Here is a 19,889-nt window from a genome sequence, read left to right as displayed (position 1 = left end):
ACTATGACTGAATCCTCTCTTCCAAAGAGAAGTTATGGCTACTATGTTCAAGCCTCGAAATCAGCCCTTAAGGGAGCAATCTCTTTACTTATCCCTGCTTCGGGAAAGGAGTGAATTCCATCTTGTGGATTGAGTTCCCAGCTCATAAATTAGATAAATCCCCAAAAAGGTAGGCATGTTGAGGTGGCAATTTGGCCACTCTCACCCATACTAATCAAAGGACCGCCCTCAAAGGTAGGATTTTCTAAAACACTCAGGATTGAAGTCGTGTCACCTATGGTCGTTTAGGTGAGATGTAACTCTCTAGTATCAACGACATTATATATAGAGTCTAGTCATCTCGTGGTCCGGTCTTATACAAACTATTTGTATAGGACACCCCCGCTTACACGTCTCCATATGAATGGTCAAGATCTACCATCTGTAGTAGTTTATAACACTTGCAAACCTCTACAAAGCGGGACATATCCGTAGTGTCACCAGGATCAGGTATCCAACCTTAATCCTTATACTACAGACCTATTTAGGTTATCACTTAAGGCATGATCCACTTGTATATCACATATACATGTTTAAGTTCATATAAGATAACCATGGATGTTTGTTTATTGGATATGAGTAAATGCCATAATTAAATAACATTTATTTTATTCATCAAACAATATGTATCATTACAAACAACGAACCTCCAGGAGAATTAGGACACCAATCCCAACAGTATGATGTATGAACATGCTTAATAAATCACACATCAAAATAATATAATACTTATATTATGATATATGAGCATGCTAATAAAATCATGCATCCATAACACTTATATTTAATCATGATGCATGAATATGTCTATCCTAAGGCGGGATTTTGAATTTATATGACATACATTATGTAATATAAATTTAAGTATTAATTTATACATGCACCAAATGCTTAATAAATTAAATAGCATATATTGGACTAAATTTTGACACCAAAAAAATTAAATATATTAATATAACCAATTTATATTAACTCACTTAATAAAAATAAATAAAATTACACAAAAACAAGAAAAATTGTTGCAAACACCGGAGAGGAGGCTCAAACCCATGATTGTCGGATTCCTCGGGCCTGCCTGTGAATTTTGGAGCGTTGCAACGCTAGGGGGTGGTGTTGCAACGCCACAGATGATGTCCATCACACCTAGCCCCCAACATCGCAATGCTTCAATAGAAGTGTTGTGACGCTGCAGTCCAGAAAGCTCTCTTTTATTGTGTTTTGCTTCAAACTTGGATCGAAAGCCTCTGTTTTTCCCCGATCTCTTTAGCAACTCTTGCTTCTCGATCGACACAGACTTACAGATTCGATAGCAAAACATAAATGCCCAGAAAACAACGGGCCCTTACATTTTAATCAGATTAAAACGTAAAGCTAAATGCCAAAAAATATAAACATCCAATATAGCAAACCTCAAATTCAAAATGCAGATTAAAACTCACATTTCTAAACTAATTTTTGTTTCCAAAATGTGAAAAACAAAATGCAATAAAATGGCTCTGATACTAGTTGATGAGATCGAATCCCGAGTGGAAGCATGAGGACACCTTGCATTCGATTTTTCCATTTTAAAGAAATAAAGGGGAGCAAGCTTTAAAATAATGGAATAGGATAAACATCATACTTAGCATGCATTATAAAGGAGAAACAAAGGAATGAATGATTCTTACCTTCGTAGATTCCCAAATTTCTCGAAATTCCTCTTGTTCTTCACAAGAACGTCTTCTCAACGATCACCGACACTACTACAAGAATAACCTTGTTATTCTCTAGCATTTCAAGAGTTGGATGAGTGATCTCCAACCCTTGGAAGAGGAAGAGGAAGAGGTAGAGAGATTGTAGAAAGAGTGTAAAGAGGAATTCTTTTAGAGGCTAAGGTATCTTTTTGCACTAAATGAATTGTTGCCCTAAATGGGCGAATATGATGAATTCATATGAATAAGGGTTTACCCCTTCTCCAAGTATTTCTTTTTTCACTCTTGATGTCAATTAATTAAATAACCCATAATTTAATTATTTGATACGTTAATTAAATAACCACATAATAAATCTAATTTAATATCTAGTTAATTAATTTATATATAAACATCACATGTTTATAAGTTTCTACCTCTCTAACATTATAATTAATTAAATCTTCATGAATCTAATTCTCATTAATTAAATATTTGAAACTCATTCAAATATTTCTCTTTAACATAATAATTAATTAATTCTCCATGAATCTAATGTAGATAAATTACATATTTGAATCTCATTCAAATATTTCTCTCTAACATAGTTTAAATTATAGATCACATCTATAATTAATTATATATCAATCAAATTAATATACAGTTTCCTCAATTGATTTGAATAATTCAAATCATTTCTCATTAATATCTTTTAGTGAGCTAACAAGAGGACCTGATAGACCTACAGATTATAAACTCCAATGATACGAGATTAGTTGACTAAATTCATTAACCAAATTAACCAATATTTGTTAACTGTGGGTACATTCCACTAAAGACCCACAACTGCACTCTTCTCACCACATATATATTTATGTATCCACGGATATAGATCAATAACAACAAGTTAGTCCTTCACGAGTGTTCGTAATACCAGTTGGATCAAATTATCGTTTTATCCTTAGGTTACCTCTGTATCCTTAAGTACCAATACTCCTTTAATGAACAACCTATTTATAGTCCAACCATTAAATAGAAACCCTTCTCGGGCAAATAAGAGGAGGATCATTTGTTCAAGTCCCAGAGACCCCACTTGAGGGAACACTCATCTACTTACCCTAAAGTCGGGAATGAGTGAACTCCATCTCGTATTATTATGTTCTCAACTTCCCACTCGATCTTGCCCCGCAAAATGATAGGCTTATTGAGTTAGTAAACTGGTCACTCTCACCCATACAAATCAAAGGACAATCCCTCATGAATAGGAGTTCATAATACACTTAGGATCAAGACTAAGTTGCCTAGATCATCATATTGAAATAGAAACCTAACTAGTCAACAGTGTTATATCTAGTGGTTATTATTTCGCGGTACGGTCTTATGCAAACTCATTGCATATGATACTCCTACTTGCATGCCACCTACACGAGCGTGTTGGATCATTGTGTTCGTATCGAATATAAAGTGAGTCGTATCCATAGTGTCACAAGGATAAGGTACTCAGCCTTATCCCTATACTATAGTCCCTTTAGGTTGTATCTTAAACATCGATCATTGTATGTCTCCAAATACAATTCAAGACTCATAAGATAGTCTTGTATTTATTGGATTTAGGGTTATTAAGATGAAATAAAATATAACACAATCAATAACATTTATTAATAACATCGATAACTCTTTATTGATGATAATCAATTATTTACATTTACTATCTGCGAGTTTTATGACAAAAAACCCAACATATATATCCCCATATATTATTTCCAAATATCTTCCCCATTATATTCTTCATACGTTTACCTCTCCATATCTTGTAAACTCTATAAAGAGTGGTATACCTTCGAGATATACAATTGAATAGAGAATATATTCACTCCACTTTCTTTTCTCACTATTTTATTCTTTATTCTATTGTTTTATAATATATTCAACATTTTTTTAAAGTTTAGGGACTAATTAGAAAAAAGCTTCAAGGTTATCATTGAAAGCACAATCATTCAAATGTTTTGTTTTCAAATGATTTAAGTTTGGTATGTCAGAAGTTGTAAAATTTTATTTTGACGTATTTAATGAATTAGGGAATAAAAGTTATTCACCCCAAAAATTCCCATGATCATGAGACCAAAATCTTATATTTTGAAATTTGGCCTAATTTTCAAAGTAAAAACATTTTGGTCCACCTTTGCCAATCACCAAATAAGTAAAAATTAAATTATAGGAAATACTCCTAAATTTTGTACTTTATTTAAAAATAGTTTTAAACTTTCAAAAAGTCATATTCTTAAATTTAAAAAAAAAATTAAAAAAAATACTCCTATAGTTGATTTTGGATACATTGAATATTTTATTTAAAAAATGTCTTGAAAATTTAAAATTCCAGTAAAATTTTCAAAATTTTTAAAACTATTTTGAAACTTAAACAAATTATAAATAATTTCCGTTTATCAATGTGGGGCGGAAAGAATGAATAGTTTCATTTTTATAATTTTCCTGAACCACTAGACGATGGGAGCAAGTAAAATTAACTACCAGAATAATTTTTTTTATACTTTTTAAAGCTTATGAGTATTATTAAGGACATGTTTGAAAATGATTTTGAAATAGTTAAAATTATTTCGTCATTTTCAAAATCACTCTAAAAAATATTTTTAAAAATTAAAATCAATTTTGATGATACAAAATTACGATTTTTTTAAAATAATGTTATTTTAATATTTATTGACAAGAAAAAGGGTTGAAAGGAAATAAATGACAAAATTAGATTAGCCTCTTATCTTTCAAGTTAGCCTCTTAGCTTTGCTTCAACACTACAACTATCCTATTTTTGTTAATAGTTTCGTCTTTAACCTTATGTCTAAAATTTATTTTTAGAAAAATTTTCCCAAGTACCTTAATTTTGTCATTATTTTCAAAAACTACATTATTCTTGAACTTACTCTCGGAAATACATTTAAAAGTGTAAAATATATTAATTTAATTTTGAGTGATAAAAATTGTGTTTAAGGTGATTTCAAACACGACAAAAATGATTTTAACAATTTCAAAATGATTTCAAAAGTGAACTAAAACTTTTAAAAGTCAAGATATCTTTTAAACAAAGTTTGAAGTTCATGATATTTTTTGAGAAACTTTCACAAATAAGAAAAATGTCAAATTATTTACGAAAATAACCAAAAAAATTGATTGACAAAATTAGACTTCTATCAACTTTATCAATGATAGACTTGTATCAATTTCTAATATTGATAATATCAATGATATATTTCTATCAATTTCTATCATTTATAGACTTCTATCAATATATATTTGTGATAAAATTTCTATCCCAACTAAAATTAAAATTTTCTAGTTGTGTAAATATTTTTTCAAAACTTTCTATTTTTGAAAATCTTTTTTTTTATATATAGATAATTTAGTGTGTATATATAATCGAACTATTTTTGTAAATAATAATAATAATAAAAAAATCGAACTATTTGCATTTGAACATTTTGAAATGTGTCTTCAGTTTCCCGCACAAACAATGTCACCCCCAACTTTCTTCCATCCATCTTCTTCCTCTCCTCTCATCTCCGCTGGTTCAATTCCGATCAAAACTCCGTTCAGTGCTCTGAATCTCATGAACTCTCACCGCTAAACTCTGAAACCTCTCGAACCCATTGCGCTTTGTAATTTCATCTATCTCCAATGGCCTCCAAGGACCCTGAAGAGACCGCCAACACGACCACTGAGGAAGAAAGTTTGGCCTTCAAGAAGAAGCGGGCTCGACGCGTGAGCTTTGCTGATGTCGAGATCACTTCAGTGCATATCTTTAAGCGCGACGAGGACTACGAGACGCCTCCTGAGCCCCAAGCCACTCCCGAGGCTGCTCCTCCGGACAACGAGGTCCTAGGGTTCTTCAGGGACTTGGTTGATAGCGATGATTCCCGTGAATCTTCGCCTAATTTGGATGATGATCTTCTTGCGCAGAGGAAATCGTTTTTGAGACCGCTTGGATCGCCGTCGCCAGGGAGTATTTCTGCCGGCTCTGCAACCTCCAATGATGGCATGTTTTTCTGTTCTTTTATCTCTTCGTTTTATCTAGCATCTTTGTCTGTTAGGTGTTTGCAATTCGAGGGTTTTCGATGAAATCATTTCTACCATAGTACATTATTTTTGAAAAGTAACAGTTTAGAAGAAGTCGAGATTTTCTCTGTATTGCACACATTAGAGGTTAGTTGCTCTAAAATATTCACTCACTTCACTATTGCAGAAGACAATTTTTTTGGACCCGTATCAGCGAGTTTCATTAGACCTATGCGGTTGTCTGATTCTGCTGCCTCTGATGATAATCATGACGTCACCATGGATTCAACAGCATTTTCGATGCATTTTCGAAGCCTTGCTGAGTCAGACTCAGGGAGGGATCTCAAGACTCCTACAGCTATTCGGTCTGGATTTGAAGATAGAACACCGACCCAGAACACCATGCGTACTAACACTGACAGTTTTATGACACTAACGAGGGCTGACAAGCTGATTTCGCCATCTTCTCAATCTGGTGATGTGGTAAGAAGTAAAGATTCTAATGCAATGAGTATTGTGGGAGAGAACTCTGATAAATTTGATTATGGGAGATTGTCTCCTTCTTTAGATGCACTTTTAACCGAAGGAAGCAGGGATCTCTATGCTGTTTCAGTGGATGAAAAATTGTCTGAACAGATTGAGACTCGTGAAGTTGATCAGAATGGACAAGGCAACTATGATGAGGAAAGCTCTGAGAGAACAGAAATGGAAGATGTTAGTACGATGTTTTATTTTTCTTTGATGTTCTTTTGCTTGGCAGACTTACCTTACTATTATCCGAGGATTGGTGTCACAATTTAATCTTTAGTTTTTGTCGGGTCTAGACCGGTGATCCTAATTTCGAGCAGTTGTCCATAGAATGGGCAGCTTTAACTTTTGAAATATCTTATTTAGCCCAACTGTTATTCTGTCAGTTAGCTCAGAGACTTCGTCTGTGGCAATATTGCTGGGTCTTATGTGGTTGGCACATCACTCTCAACTGCCTCTTGTATCATATTATGCTGGCGATGCAATCTTATGCATCCATCACATGACTCAAACATTTAAAATTTTTATTGTAGTTGAAAATTTTCCATGTGTTTTGCTGTTGTTGCACAAGTATGGTTGAAGATATTTGTTCATTTGTTTTCCCAGGGAAGCAAAAAATATGCCGAACATGGTATTGAGGAAAGTGTACCGAACAGTGGCACACCCCATAAAGTGTTTCAATCCACTGGTTTGTTACAAAAAGATTTGTCAGATGGGTGGGATAAGGAAGATCTTCTGGTGGACAAGAGGCATGAGACACCAAGAAGCATTGACTATAAGCTGAAAGATATATCTCCGCTAAAGAGATTCTTATCTGCGGAACAGAAAACATTTTCTGCTACTTTTAATTCACCTTCATTTTCCGCTCTTGTGACTCCTAACACGAAGCTGTCAAATTATAGATTGAGTACAGGGAGTATGAAGTTTAGCAAGGGTATGTTGTCCAAGCAGAAAAGTATTTCCAAGTTCAGACTTCCGGAACCTTCTCCATGTGTTTCAAGTATTAAAGGAAATGACAGATTGAACTCCAGACCATCTAGTTATTCTTCTCTGGTTAACTTGAGCGGTCAACCTAATCATAGCAAGGGTCTTGAATACAAATACATAGACATTCCTGTTGCGTGTTTAGAAGAACAGCTTACTAGATCAAATGGAAACAACGGTGAATTTGAAAGTTCATTTAGCACTTGTGGTAGTGGAGTCAAGACTACAAACGACTTTCCTAGGCTGAGCCAAAGTGAAGAGCCAAAAGGTTTAACCGAGGCTGGAGGAACACCAGACTATACGGCTGTGGCTAACTTTTCCAATGTGCAACCCAGTGAGCCAGCCATAGAAGCAAAGTCACCTGCTCAAGCTACCTGGATTGGGGACAAAGATCTTATGCCACACGTCTTGATGTCAGAAGATCCTTTATCGAGGTCATCTACTAGGATCGAAATTGATGACCTGACAAACATTAGACCCGATGACAGGGAACAAAATAACTCAGCTAGTATGCATGATACGCTTGTTTCATCTCCTTTGAGAAGTTTAGATGTGAGGTTATTAGGAGCTACTGAATGTTCGACTAGTTGCTTTGGTGAACTGAAGCAGTGTGACCAACAAGTCAAGCATGTTAGTGCTTGTTTGACTCAAGGTGGAGCTGCAGCTGCACCTACCAGCAATACCAGTCCTTTGAATTTGATTGCTGACAATTCAAGTTCATTGCAATCCAAAATTGGAACTGTGTCAACTTCACCGCTCCTCAAAGGTTTGTCTTTGGTAGATGAGGATGATAATGAAGTTAACCTTTCAAATTTGCACAATAATTCGGAAACCTTCAGCAATTTACAATTTTCTTCGATCGATGGGAACATCCTGAATTCTCGGTTGGAAAGTCCTGCTAAGAGCTCCATGGTTGGTGCTTTTTCACCACAGTTTCAGAAGGCTTGGACAAGTGGACTATCTATCATGAAGGTCGTATTCTCTTTCCTTTTCCTTAGCAAATAATTTATATAGGAATCTTTTTATATAAACAACGACTGCTCTAGCCCCATGATTGAGTAAAACTCTCATTTGAAAGATATCTTATCTGCAGTTAGCTTTCTACTGAGATCTAATGCTCTCACAGAAATCATTTTTAAGTTCTTAACCAGTTTTTTAGTTTATATAAATGGTTTATTGCCGTCTTTAACGATGTTATTGGCTGTTCTATCAAAGTTTTGAAAGTTAATATTGAGTTTGCTTATTTTTTATTTTATTTTATTTTATTTAAAATCTTAGAGTCCCTTCAATGGAAAGCCAAACTACAGTCCCAGAAGGATAATTTCGATCCAAACATCGTCAGGGAAGAAAGAGGCTGTGGTTGCTATCTCTAGTAAGTCATCTCCAAGTCCCTTCAAGAATGAACAATCTCAGAGTTCCGCAAGAAAAAAGCCATTTCAAAGTCCCTTCAGGAATGATCCTTTTAATGAAACAAAAGACGATGGGACATTTATGAGGAAAGTTATGGATTCTCCAACATCGAACTCGAGTGGATATATTAAGCATGATAGTTATCAAGCAAGCTGCGTATTGGGGAGTTCTTCAAGGAAGGGCAATCATAGCCTTTCTGGGAGCAAGAGAAGAAATATTGACTCAATGCCTCTTGATAGGGATCATGATGACAATGACGTAATAGTAAGGATTCGACAGAACATAAAACTTAATCATAGTGGAATTTCTGATGTAGACTCTCCGTTAGAAGAGTCCAATCAAATGAGCAATGGAAGCAAGAGGATTGAGGGCAATAGAAATAGAGCATTTATGCATTGGACAGATGTAAGTTGATTGTCTGTATTTTTTTTTTTTTTGCTTGGTATCTTACCGTAAAAGAAAATAGAGACCACGTGTTTGCTAACCATATTTGATGATAGGAGTCATAGAGGGGTTCTCTTTTTTATTATTATTTTTTTATTTTTTTAATCGAGTTCAATAATCATTTAACTTACATTGTCATGTTTCAGATGTCAATAAAATTTTTAGCAGAGATAAATGATTTGCTACCCCCATCGATCAACAAGTTGAACTCAAAAGCAGTATATTTTCCCTAATTTCTTCCTTTTTACCTTCTCTCTCTCTCTCTCTTCATTTACATGTTAAATTGTATTAAATAATGTTGCAATCTTCATGAATCATTACCCTAACTGATACTGTTATTATGTTATTTTTTTTCTTTTCTTTTCTTTTTCTTTCTTTTTTATGTAGATTGAGAAGATTGAAGATACTTTGGTTCACCTTTTGAAGGTTAAAAAATATGAATTGCTGTGTTCTGAAATCCAGTCTCAGGTTTCAAATATTGAAACGAGCTCATATGTGATATGCTATTATGTCATAACAACTGTCCTAGTGGAAGCTTTGGCATATTAACACTGGTTTTGTTTTATATGTAGAAAGTAACCGAGAATCTTGGAGGAATGCGTAAAAGGTGATTTGAGAAGTACATTTGCCTATGTTAACCAATTTTTATGTGAATACTTCATATTCTCAAGAATTTGTTAAATAACTGCTTTTGACATCGACACTCATGAATTGATGCTATCATAGAGTAGTGGAAGCCAGGTCATTGTTGTATAAAGTAGCATATCAGAAGGCGAAGTTTCAGTTGGTGTGTGTAAAGCGTGATGGATATCTGGTACTGTATTTTCTGGTAATTTTAGTTTTTAAATTATGGATGACTTTTAACCACCGTGAACACCTCCATGCAGAATAGAGCACAATCATTGAGCTCTCATATTGAAGATCTGCAAATGTTGAAGTTGAACTATGACCGCCTCACAAATTGTGGTTCAAAGAGCAGTCAAATTGATGACGGAAACACTCTTTCGTGCCCCATTGATTCTGAGGTCAGGCATGGGGTTTTGAATCATAATTCCTTCTATTTGGCTTGAGATCCTATTAATTGAATCACTGTGATAGGAGTTTCTAGGTCTCACAATTAGGCAGATGTCTTGAATTTGTGTTATGTTATGGTATACACTAAGACTTGTAGCCTTGGTATTCTATCTCTAGTCATCACCCTCAGTTTTATGTGTTTATATGGTTCACACACTTGATTCCGAACTAGTGCTTGAATGTATGGTGTTAGTGTATAGGTGAATTTTCTAGGATGCTTGTCGAATATCTCTGGGTTCACAATATTGCAATATTTCATTCAAGAGCATTTGAATAACTTGACTATTGAATGAAAATTGGTCAGATGTCCTGCTTACTTTTCTGCCAAATATGGGAGCATAATATTGACATTTCATACTAGAGCTGTAAATTAGTTTTTCGATGTTCAGGAATTCTGTCTGTGCACTTTAGTTTTTCAATAATTTTATATCTCGCAATTTCTTGGTGAATGATACAAGTAAATTTGTTTGGTGCAGGCGTCTTGTGAAAGAGCCAGCACTATAAAGCACGAATTCGAAACTTTGGATGGGAAGATAAAGGCACTAAGCAAATATTTTTCAACATACTGTAAGTTGAAAGGCGTAACCAGTTCAACTGACATTCTTGGATTGGTTATTGATCATCTAAGGAAGAGAAAGCTCTGCAGGTCTATTTATCAGGGTTTGCAGGTTTTTATATTCACTAATTTTCTTTTTGACTTGAGACCATAATTTCTTGATTGTCTGTGAATAGTTTTCTAAACATCATATGTATTTCTTCAGATGTGGAAAGTAGATGATTTTGAGAAAAAGAATGACCACTACAGCATACTGCTCAACTACTTTAGTTATGCCTGTCAAAGGTTGGATTATTTTCCCCCTGTTTGTTTATGTTTGCTTACGAGCAATTAATGATGGATAATCTCTGTTAAACTCTGTGTTTGTTCATTGGGATTCTAACTAGGATTACAATTAAAGCCACTCCATTCCCGAGTGTAAGCATCTTAAATACATTGAATGATACTCATATTGAGAAGGTACAAAATGAAACTTCTTATTTTCTAACAGCCTTTTACCTATTATCTTCAATTCTGTTATACTTTATTTTTCTCCACCAGAACTTTCCAGAAATGAATGCTTGCTGTGCATTTTCTTTTGTGTTAAACGTTGAGAGGACGAGGAATAGTAATGCCTCCAGGCATTTGTCCAAAGAAACTCAAGTGAGTTAATTCATCCTGCTTGGCCATTTTCTCCCCATGACTCACTCCCACCTTTTTCACTTGCTTTTTTCTTTTGTGTATCCGTGACTACTGTTTCTATTTCAAGTGTTTTCTGGTCCCATCAGTTTCTCTTAAATAATGCATCTTCTTTCAATTTGAAAACAGAGGTGAATTTCAATGTAATTTTCTTGTTTCTTGTTTAAAAAAGAAAATAAAATTGTACCTAGCAATTGATTTGCTGGTATTTATCCGGAGTATATGTGCTAGATTCTTTGCCATGTCAACACCTTGACAGTTTAGATTGCAAACTCCATATTCATTAATGTTGATGCACTAGGCTGATTCTTGCGATGCTCTTTAATTCTCTCTTTACTATACAGATGATGAGTTCTTTTCTACACAACCTGCTGGATGTGATTGAGGAAATGCAGATAGCCCAGATAGAGATTTCAAATCTCATCCTAATAAGATTTTACTCACCTTCAGGTGATGAATATTTTTGTTACGACCATGCATGATCTTGGTTTGCTTGTACATGATGGCCCACATGCATGATCTTCACTAATTAGTGTTTTTTCCAACAATGTTTCATTTTATAACACTACTCCAAATAACCTTTCCAGAAACAGTGTTAATGCATTTAGCTCCATGATACCTTTTTATGCGTACTATTGGTGATGTCTGCTTATTTTTTATCCTCCAAATTGACCTTGACCTACGTGAATAAGCTATGGAAGTTTCATGACTACAAATTGTTTTCCCTTATGAGAACTTAAAAATCCAACTTCTCTTTTGCTGTTCTAATATTTGCAGACGAGCAACTTGATTTGCAGCTTAGTTTCATTGACTTCCAAAGTGGCAGGAAGGTAAATCTGGTTCTGGACGTATCGGATTTGAGGCGGTAAGCTACAATTTAATCTTTCTATATTTTAAACTGTCTTGCTCGTCTGAGTGGCCTAATTATTTGGCTTAAGATTTAGATGTCAAGTTCTATCACTTATTACTGATTCTTTTTATAGAATTATTATTGCCGTTGAACATGTAATATTTATACTTTTCAGTCGCCAATAGTAGTTCTCCATTTCAGTCTTGTACGTAACCCAGAGCATATGATATCCATACATTACTCAAAATTTTATGTCTGGATTTGGATGGATCATAAATGTGATTTATATAGTAATATTAACATAATTGTATCGATTAATTGCTTGGTCTCTTGGCAGAGGGATTTACCCTTCTGAAGCTCTTCCGCATAAGGTTGAATCTCCTGCTTCGACTGAGTACACACCCTCAGAGTCAACGTTAAATGGCATTAGAACTGCAGTTGGGAATTTAGATGCTGGGTATTTGAGGATTTTAAGAGTTTGTAGATGTGTTTCGGAGGTTGTACAAAGGTCATCAAGCCGACCGTATCACTTTCTCAGTATTTCTGCATGTTAGCTGGCAGTTCCAACATGATTGTAAAATCTAGTCTTGTTAGCCGTCAGGTATTTTTCCCTCGAAAATACACAGAGGAATTGTAACTTTGACTAACCTGTTGGACGAGTTTCTTTATGATGTCTGTAATGTAGCTGAAGCTTGTTATCTTACGAAATACATCTAAACTTTAAGCAAGATCGATGATGTTAACTACAGAGATTAATCAGTCTTGGTTTCATGACTCGGATCTCTTTCGTTTTCTGTTATGAGTGTCTCATCTAAAAGTTGAAGGCCGCCTATGGATGTTGGAACAATGAATTGCAGGAGGATCAAGTTGGAACTACACCACAAGGTTAAAGGCTTAAAGCTACCAGTGCACAGGCTTCATCAAGCATCATCATTCAAAATTAGGTAATATCTCACGGACTCTTAAAATGTAGTGTAAAGATATAATAGGTTGGCCTGGTTGGTTATGGAGTTTAGCAATTGAGTCAAAATCCTAGGATCTTATTGCTTAATTTCTTTGTTGTCCGTTGGATTTTAGCATGACCCAAATGACCCAAAAGCAAAAAATTCTCAAGTTGGACGTGCCTTTTATTTTCTTGCCAAACCACCCTCCTCCGTGTCACATGAGGTCCAAATTTGACATTGTTACATAAATATAAAGTTGTTAAACAGGGCAGGATCTGCTTGGATCAGCATCTTTCTTTTAATATTATAGTGTTTATCATGCCATGAATTAAAGGAGGCCAGCAAGGAGTGGTCCAGTGTGTATTGTAACTTCACGTGGCATTATGAGGGTGCAGGTGATAATTATTGGGAGGGAAAAGGGAAATGAGGCAGGACTAGTGTGTTGGTGACCTCATGTGTTGGGATTGGATGCCACTTTTCAAATTTATTAGGTGGATTTTTAGTGAAAAATGACATATTCTTCTACATTTCTATTTTACTTGTACAATAGTATACGAAAGATGGGTTTAAAGGGGGAAAAAAGGAGTTAAAATCATTAGTTCTTGTACTTTGGCTTCTCGTAACATGTTCTACATAAGTCTAGTTCTTTTTTCATAATCATTTATTCTCTATTTTTTAAAAACGTATAAAGTCTTTGACATCAAAAAATTGTTTCAATCGACTACCTTTAATTTAAAAGGTGGAGGTTTTTGTTCTTTTAATTGTATCTATTTTGTTTATAGGTTGCTTTTAAAATAGAATCTTTTAACTCATCATCATAGTCATTATATTTTCGATTACAAGTTAAATGGGTAGGAATATAAGTTCGAGGAGGCAGAGGAGCAAAGTGTTGTAAGAGCCAAAGTATAGGAATTAAGAGTAAATTTAATTATTATTTATTATTTTTTCTTTTAGTTTAAAAATAACAAATTAATTTAATGTTCCTACTTGGGATTGGAATTTATTATTCTTGCATTTTATCAACAAGAAGAAAAAAAAAACGTTTTTTTTTGGAAATGTACAGAAATACAGTCAGTTTTAGGTTAAGATGGGGAAGAGGATTTCTTGTCATATTCAAATTCCCATTCCCAAGTCATGCTTTTTTGGCAAATGGGGGTATTATGTTATGCCCAATGTTTTCCTTGTGAACAACAAAATCTAGACTGCTTTAGATCAAAACTAGCAATCTGAAAATGACCTAATTTCTTGATGTAGATGCTTTCTTATGTGATCAAACAAAGACAAGTAGGATTTTGTCTGTTTATAGAAAATCCATGAAGGATGAAATCAATAGTTTATTGAAAATCATCCAAATGGTTGAACTTTTTAGCCCTATATGAACTTATATTGTAAATATTGAAAATCTCATACAATTCTTATGTAGGTTATGAAAAACTTTCAGGATCATAATAGCATAGAATCTCTGTTATATTATATCAGCATATTACATCACTAATTATAAAAAGGAGTTGATTAAGAAGTTTAATTGAAGACTTTATGCTTCTTAAATAGGTTATGAATCTTTATTGTTAGTATTTATGATATTCCTTGTTGGACTTTCTATCATAGCTTAACATTTTTACTGTACATTTGACTTTTGTTTGGTATTGTTTAAATGTCGACCAATGCTTCAATATCGATACCTAATAGTTTGATTAATGAAAATGTTAATGAAAAATATCTTTGGATGCAGGTAAACAATAATGTTGAAAAGAAAAGTGAGAGGAGGACAAAGCACTTTTGCACACTTTTTGGGTTGGTGGGGTTGAATGCTTCATTGTTGAATCTTTGATGTCTTTTCTTCATTTGCCAAGTAGGCCTTTGATTCCTTCATATTAACAATATCCCCTTTTTTTTTCTTTTTTTTTTGAGCTTTGAAAATTGAAGATAGCATCTAAAGGAACAGGGTTTTGAATTGGTTTCTCATTTGTCCTTTTATTTTCTCTGTACAATTTGTTCTCTTCCTTCCAAACATGATCTGAGTAGAGTGGCTTTTCAAGTGGGATTTACTGTTTGTTGTAAAGTTTGAATAATCTTTTCAAATCTATGGGATTGAGAGACATGATGATGTAGACATCTTTTCTCTCTCTCTCTCTTCCCAGGAATTTAGTACTCCTTACTTTTTATTATAGGGACATATTTGAAAATGATTTTAAAATGGTTAAAATCACTTTTGTTAGGTTCAAAATTGCTCTCGAACATGTCTTTTTTATTCTATGAAAGTCACATGAATAAAATATTAAGAGCATATTTAGATGTGATTTTAAAATGACTAAAAATCATTTTTGTCATGTTCAAAATTATTTTGAAACATCTTTTAATTATTCAAATTCAATTTTGATAGTAAAAAAAATATGTAAAAATGTAAAACCGAACATTGAATTGATATTGAATAATAAAAACATGTTTTGAACTATTCTAAACATGATAATTGTGATTTTAACTATTTCATAATTACTTTCAAACATAATATTAAATTTATTTTGGTTGATTATAGATATGTATAATGAGAGATTTTAACCATATCAAAATCATTCTTAAATAATGCTTATATTTCTTAATAGCTTTATTAACTCGAGCTTTTTTTACATGTATATTGAACATTATTTATTTAGTTTGGGGCTATGTGGTTAGGTTAGAGTGTTTTCATGGTTGAGTTTGGACGTTTTTGTGTTTTGACTGATTTCATTTATTATTATTATTTTCTAATTTTCTAATTTCGTTTGGAGATATTAAAGCTTAATTCAATTTAGGGTTGAATTCATGAAATTATAAAATTGAAAGTCACACTAAACTAAATTATATTCAATTAAAATTTTACCTAAAATTTATAGTTGACTAGTACTTACAGCCTGTTTAAAAAATAAAAAAAAGGGGTTATTTCTAAATATAAAAAAAAAAATATCAAAATATTTACAAGATATAACAAAATTTTAGAATTATCAGGGATAGATTTCTATCCGTGTCAGTGACATTAATAGACACTAAAGTCTATCAACGTCTATCATTGATAGTTCTAAAATTTGCTATATCTTATAAATATTTTCAATAGTTTTATCATTTGAAATAATTTTCCTCTTTATAACGGTATAAAATATAAAATTTTTGATACTTAACTTATCTTTCATTTAATATTTGATAATCTTATGATAATGAAAAATAAAAAATAACAAAAAGAAAATTAATAAATAGTTGATTTCCACGAGTACGGCTCCAAGTGATTAAAGGGCTTTAAATTTTGAACTAATTAATAGTTGAAATGTGAAAATTGCACTTTATTTACCCAAAAATGCACCCTTTAGTATGCATAGACGATGAAGTGGCTGCCTACTTGCACCAATTGGGAAACCAAAATCCTAACTTACATTTAAATGTATTGGAAAAAGCATACACACAAACCCTAGCGTATACAATCAAACCATCTCTCCCATTCTAGAATTAAAATATGATGTCAATAATTATAAAAAAGGTTTCAATTTTACGGGTGTACCTAATGAAATATCAATGATAAATAAGTTCTCTTAAGTCATAGATGTTATAGTTGTTTTCAAATAAAGAAAATAAGTCAATTTATTTACAAGTTTTATAAATATCATTGTCTATTAGTGATAGATTGCGATAGATATCTATCACGGTCTATGAGCATTATTAGGAGAATTGGAGCGTTTTCTAAATCCCTAATTTGTCTTTACCTGGTTCGTAGGTGTTGTTGTTGATAAAACTACAAATACCAGGTAATTGTAGAATATGAAACATGATTGAGATATATTAATTGCACAACTGCCCTCCTAATTTTACTCATGTAGTTAACATAATCTTTATATTTTATTATTATTTTAGATTCTGTTTAACCATTTTTCAAATTTATCTCACCTTAATTAAATATCCTGGTTTTTCTACTAAATTTATATTTGAAATATCCATATATTATTAAATTTTATTTTATCCATATATTTTATTCAAATCGGTTTATACGTATTCAATTTTATTTAGATCTTTATACCAAATTTCTATTTTAAATATCCACATATTATATAATTTCATTTATTTATTCAAATGTTTTGAATTGTTTTTCATTGTTTTATACACATTCTTAATAAATTAAATGGATATTTTTCCATATTTTTTAAGGTATAATTGTTTTGTATATGTTATTAGATTTAATTGTACATATCTCATATTTAGTCATTATTTTAGTTGACAATATTTGCCTTGCCCTTAGTTGATTCGTATGTCCGGAATATTAAATACAGTGTAATGTAGAGTTTTATTAATAATGTAGAGTTTTATTAATAACCTAGATATAAATATAGTGGAGATGCTGATTAATAATTGGGATATAGATACAATGTAATTGGAGCATTTGATTAATAACCAAATTAATCATATCATGATATAACGGATCCAATTCCAAAATTGAAAATGAGCATCATTCCGTAATTTTCGCCCCTTTTGGAATTTGAATTTATTTTTAATATTCAAATTAGATTTTAATTACTATTTCACAAATTGATTTGAAATAAACCAATCTCTTACTTATTTTTTTTATTTTTCTCTCCCTAATTCACTATATGTTTTGATTTGATTTAACAACTTTTTGAAAATATTCAGAATTAATCAATCTTTAATTTGTTTATCATCATTTTGATTTTAATTTATAATATATCTTTAGATTTTATATTATTTTATTCATTTTTTATTATTTTTAATTCGGATTAAAAAAATTTCATTTGATTAGGACTTTACTTAATATTTTATACATATTATCATCAACAAATGGTATATTTCATTTAAATTTTATCATTTTTTTTGTATTTTTTTAATCACCGTTTATTCATTTTCATCTTATTATACCATTATACTATTAATTTGTCTTTTCGATAAATAAATAAGTATCCAGGTTTTGTGGTTGATAGAGTTATAAATAGAGTATAATTGTTGAAGCCTTTTTAAAATAAAATTATGAATACAGTTTAATTGTTAATAAACAAATTCCCTTCTTATTTTTTCTTCCCGAATTATATTTGAATTTATATTTTATCTAACTACTTATCGAATTAATCATAATAAACAAAAGTCTCCTGATTTTTCTCTTCAATTTATATTTGAATTTATCTTTTATTATGAAATTTGATTTTATTCAACTAACTTGTACTTAAAAAGAAATATATAAATGAGAATTAAACTTTAAATGTTTGAAACGAGTGCGTATATAATATATATATTGTCTAGTTTATTATTAATATTAATATTATTATTGTTACTATCATCATCATTATTATTATCATTATCATTATTTATTAAAAATTTAGATAACAAAAAATCCTAAATCTCATATTCTTCATCTTCTTTACTTAGCCGCCCCAAAACCCCCTTTTCTCCTTCTCAATCTCATATATGCGATGGTTGGTTCAATAACCATTTCTTGAATTCCATCATCTTAGCGATCTTTTGACGACAACCCTCGTAAAGTTGCCAACCTTTTTCGATCTCACACATATTTCCGGCTTTTGTTTCTACTTTGAACATCGTTTTCAACAATAACATATCCTATGAGCAGAATGATCACATGGAATGAAGACGATAAAACTCTTTACATCTGGTCTAATGCCAAATACAATCATATTTCCAACAGTCACATCATCCTGAAGTTGCGATTCCTTCGAATACTCACTTGCCAACGACAACTGTACTATCAACTTTGCTCTTTCTCTCTCACATTGAAAGAAGTCCATTGTTGTAAACATCTATAAGTTTTTAATGACTCTCACCGCTGGGTCTTCATCTTCCTTCACGTACATGCGTTCTATAGGCAGTTGGAAGTTTGTTGTTATAGAAGGTTTTAGAAGGTTTAGATAAAGTGTATTTGTTGTATTTGTATTGCTTTGGAAGCAATGTACCTTTGCATTATTGTTTATACTTTTTTTAAGGGTAGTTTTGTCATTTCTAATTAGTATTTTTTATTATATAAATTTGTTTTGCTATTTTTATAATTTTGAAATATTTTTACCATTTTTCCAAATGAAACTTTAAAATTTGCTATTTATCTTATCATCCCCATTTATTAATGTCAACCAATAACATTTTGTTATATTTATAAATATTTTTAACAATTTGACCATTTAAAACAATTATCTCGGATGGTATTACTAGTATTTATATTTATATTTGTGACTCATTGATGATTTTTGTAAATATATCTTATGTGGGAAGACTTGCATGTACCCAACAGACGATCCTCTCAACTCAAGTTTGGATCCCTCCTTTAAGTTCTTCGATCCTCTCAACTCAAGGCCTCGGGACATTAGCTTCTGCCAACAAACAATGAACTATTTCTTAATCTAGGATAAAAAGAGGTTTTTGGGTCTTTCAAGATATTGCCTGGTATACCTGGAATAGAAAGCCCCTTGTTGCTCATCAACGGTTGTCTATGCAAAATTTAGAAGTAAAACATAATATTAAAATATTTACCTGCATTTAATTACCCATTCTATTCTTTATCAGCAAAAAAAAAAAAAAATATATCTTTTCCATCCCTAGGTTTTAAAATTTGCCTATTTCGTTTTTAAGTTTTGAGTTTCGTTTCAATTTTCTCATCGAGATTCAAA

At 32.1% G+C, this 19,889-nt stretch overlaps 1 protein-coding gene across 4 annotated transcripts; it reads left to right on the top strand.

Annotated features, from left to right (window-relative positions):
* Window positions 1-5,184: 5,184 nt before the first annotated feature.
* Window positions 5,185-15,207, top strand: LOC120078802 (uncharacterized). 4 transcript variants are annotated; one of them, XR_016529709.1, is made up of 18 exons: window positions 5,215-5,754; window positions 5,962-6,488; window positions 6,909-8,258; window positions 8,565-9,101; window positions 9,287-9,358; window positions 9,528-9,608; window positions 9,713-9,747; window positions 9,867-9,954; window positions 10,028-10,165; window positions 10,691-10,882; window positions 10,976-11,055; window positions 11,157-11,229; window positions 11,311-11,412; window positions 11,793-11,898; window positions 12,226-12,313; window positions 12,636-12,899; window positions 13,156-13,242; window positions 14,975-15,207. XR_016529709.1 is itself a non-coding variant. In XM_090313886.1 (16 exons), the coding sequence occupies exons 1-16, from the start codon at window positions 5,397-5,399 to the stop codon at window positions 12,850-12,852; spliced, it is 4,044 nt and encodes a 1,347-aa protein (XP_090170012.1). In that variant the 5' UTR covers window positions 5,185-5,396; the 3' UTR covers window positions 12,853-13,072. The 4 variants fall into 4 exon arrangements, 2 of the variants coding, with proteins under 2 accessions (XP_090170012.1, XP_038889056.2); XM_090313886.1 differs by lacking the exons at window positions 13,156-13,242; window positions 14,975-15,207 and having other exon boundaries at window positions 5,185-5,754; window positions 12,636-13,072; XM_039033128.2 differs by lacking the exons at window positions 13,156-13,242; window positions 14,975-15,207 and having other exon boundaries at window positions 5,216-5,754; window positions 9,528-9,566; window positions 12,636-13,072.
* The last annotated feature ends 4,682 nt before the right edge of the window (window positions 15,208-19,889 follow it).

This window comes from Benincasa hispida, chromosome 5 (assembly GCF_027475165.1).
Source record: "Benincasa hispida cultivar pf3 chromosome 5, pf3_genome.v1.1, whole genome shotgun sequence".
NCBI classification, from domain to species: Eukaryota; Viridiplantae; Streptophyta; class Magnoliopsida; order Cucurbitales; family Cucurbitaceae; genus Benincasa; species Benincasa hispida.
The sequence above is the reverse complement of the archived record's forward strand: the minus strand, read 5'-3'. Positions and strand labels throughout refer to the sequence as shown.

Excerpts from the sequence above, each read along its gene's own strand:
- LOC120078802 (XM_090313886.1), top strand. The coding sequence starts at position 5,397 with ATGGCCTCCAAGGACCCTGAAGAGACCGCCAACACGACCACTGAGGAA. Across the intron at positions 6,489-6,908 it reads AGAGAACAGAAATGGAAGAT|GGAAGCAAAAAATATGCCGA; the intron begins GTTAGTACGATG and ends TTGTTTTCCCAG. Across the intron at positions 10,166-10,690 it reads CGTGCCCCATTGATTCTGAG|GCGTCTTGTGAAAGAGCCAG; the intron begins GTCAGGCATGGG and ends TGTTTGGTGCAG.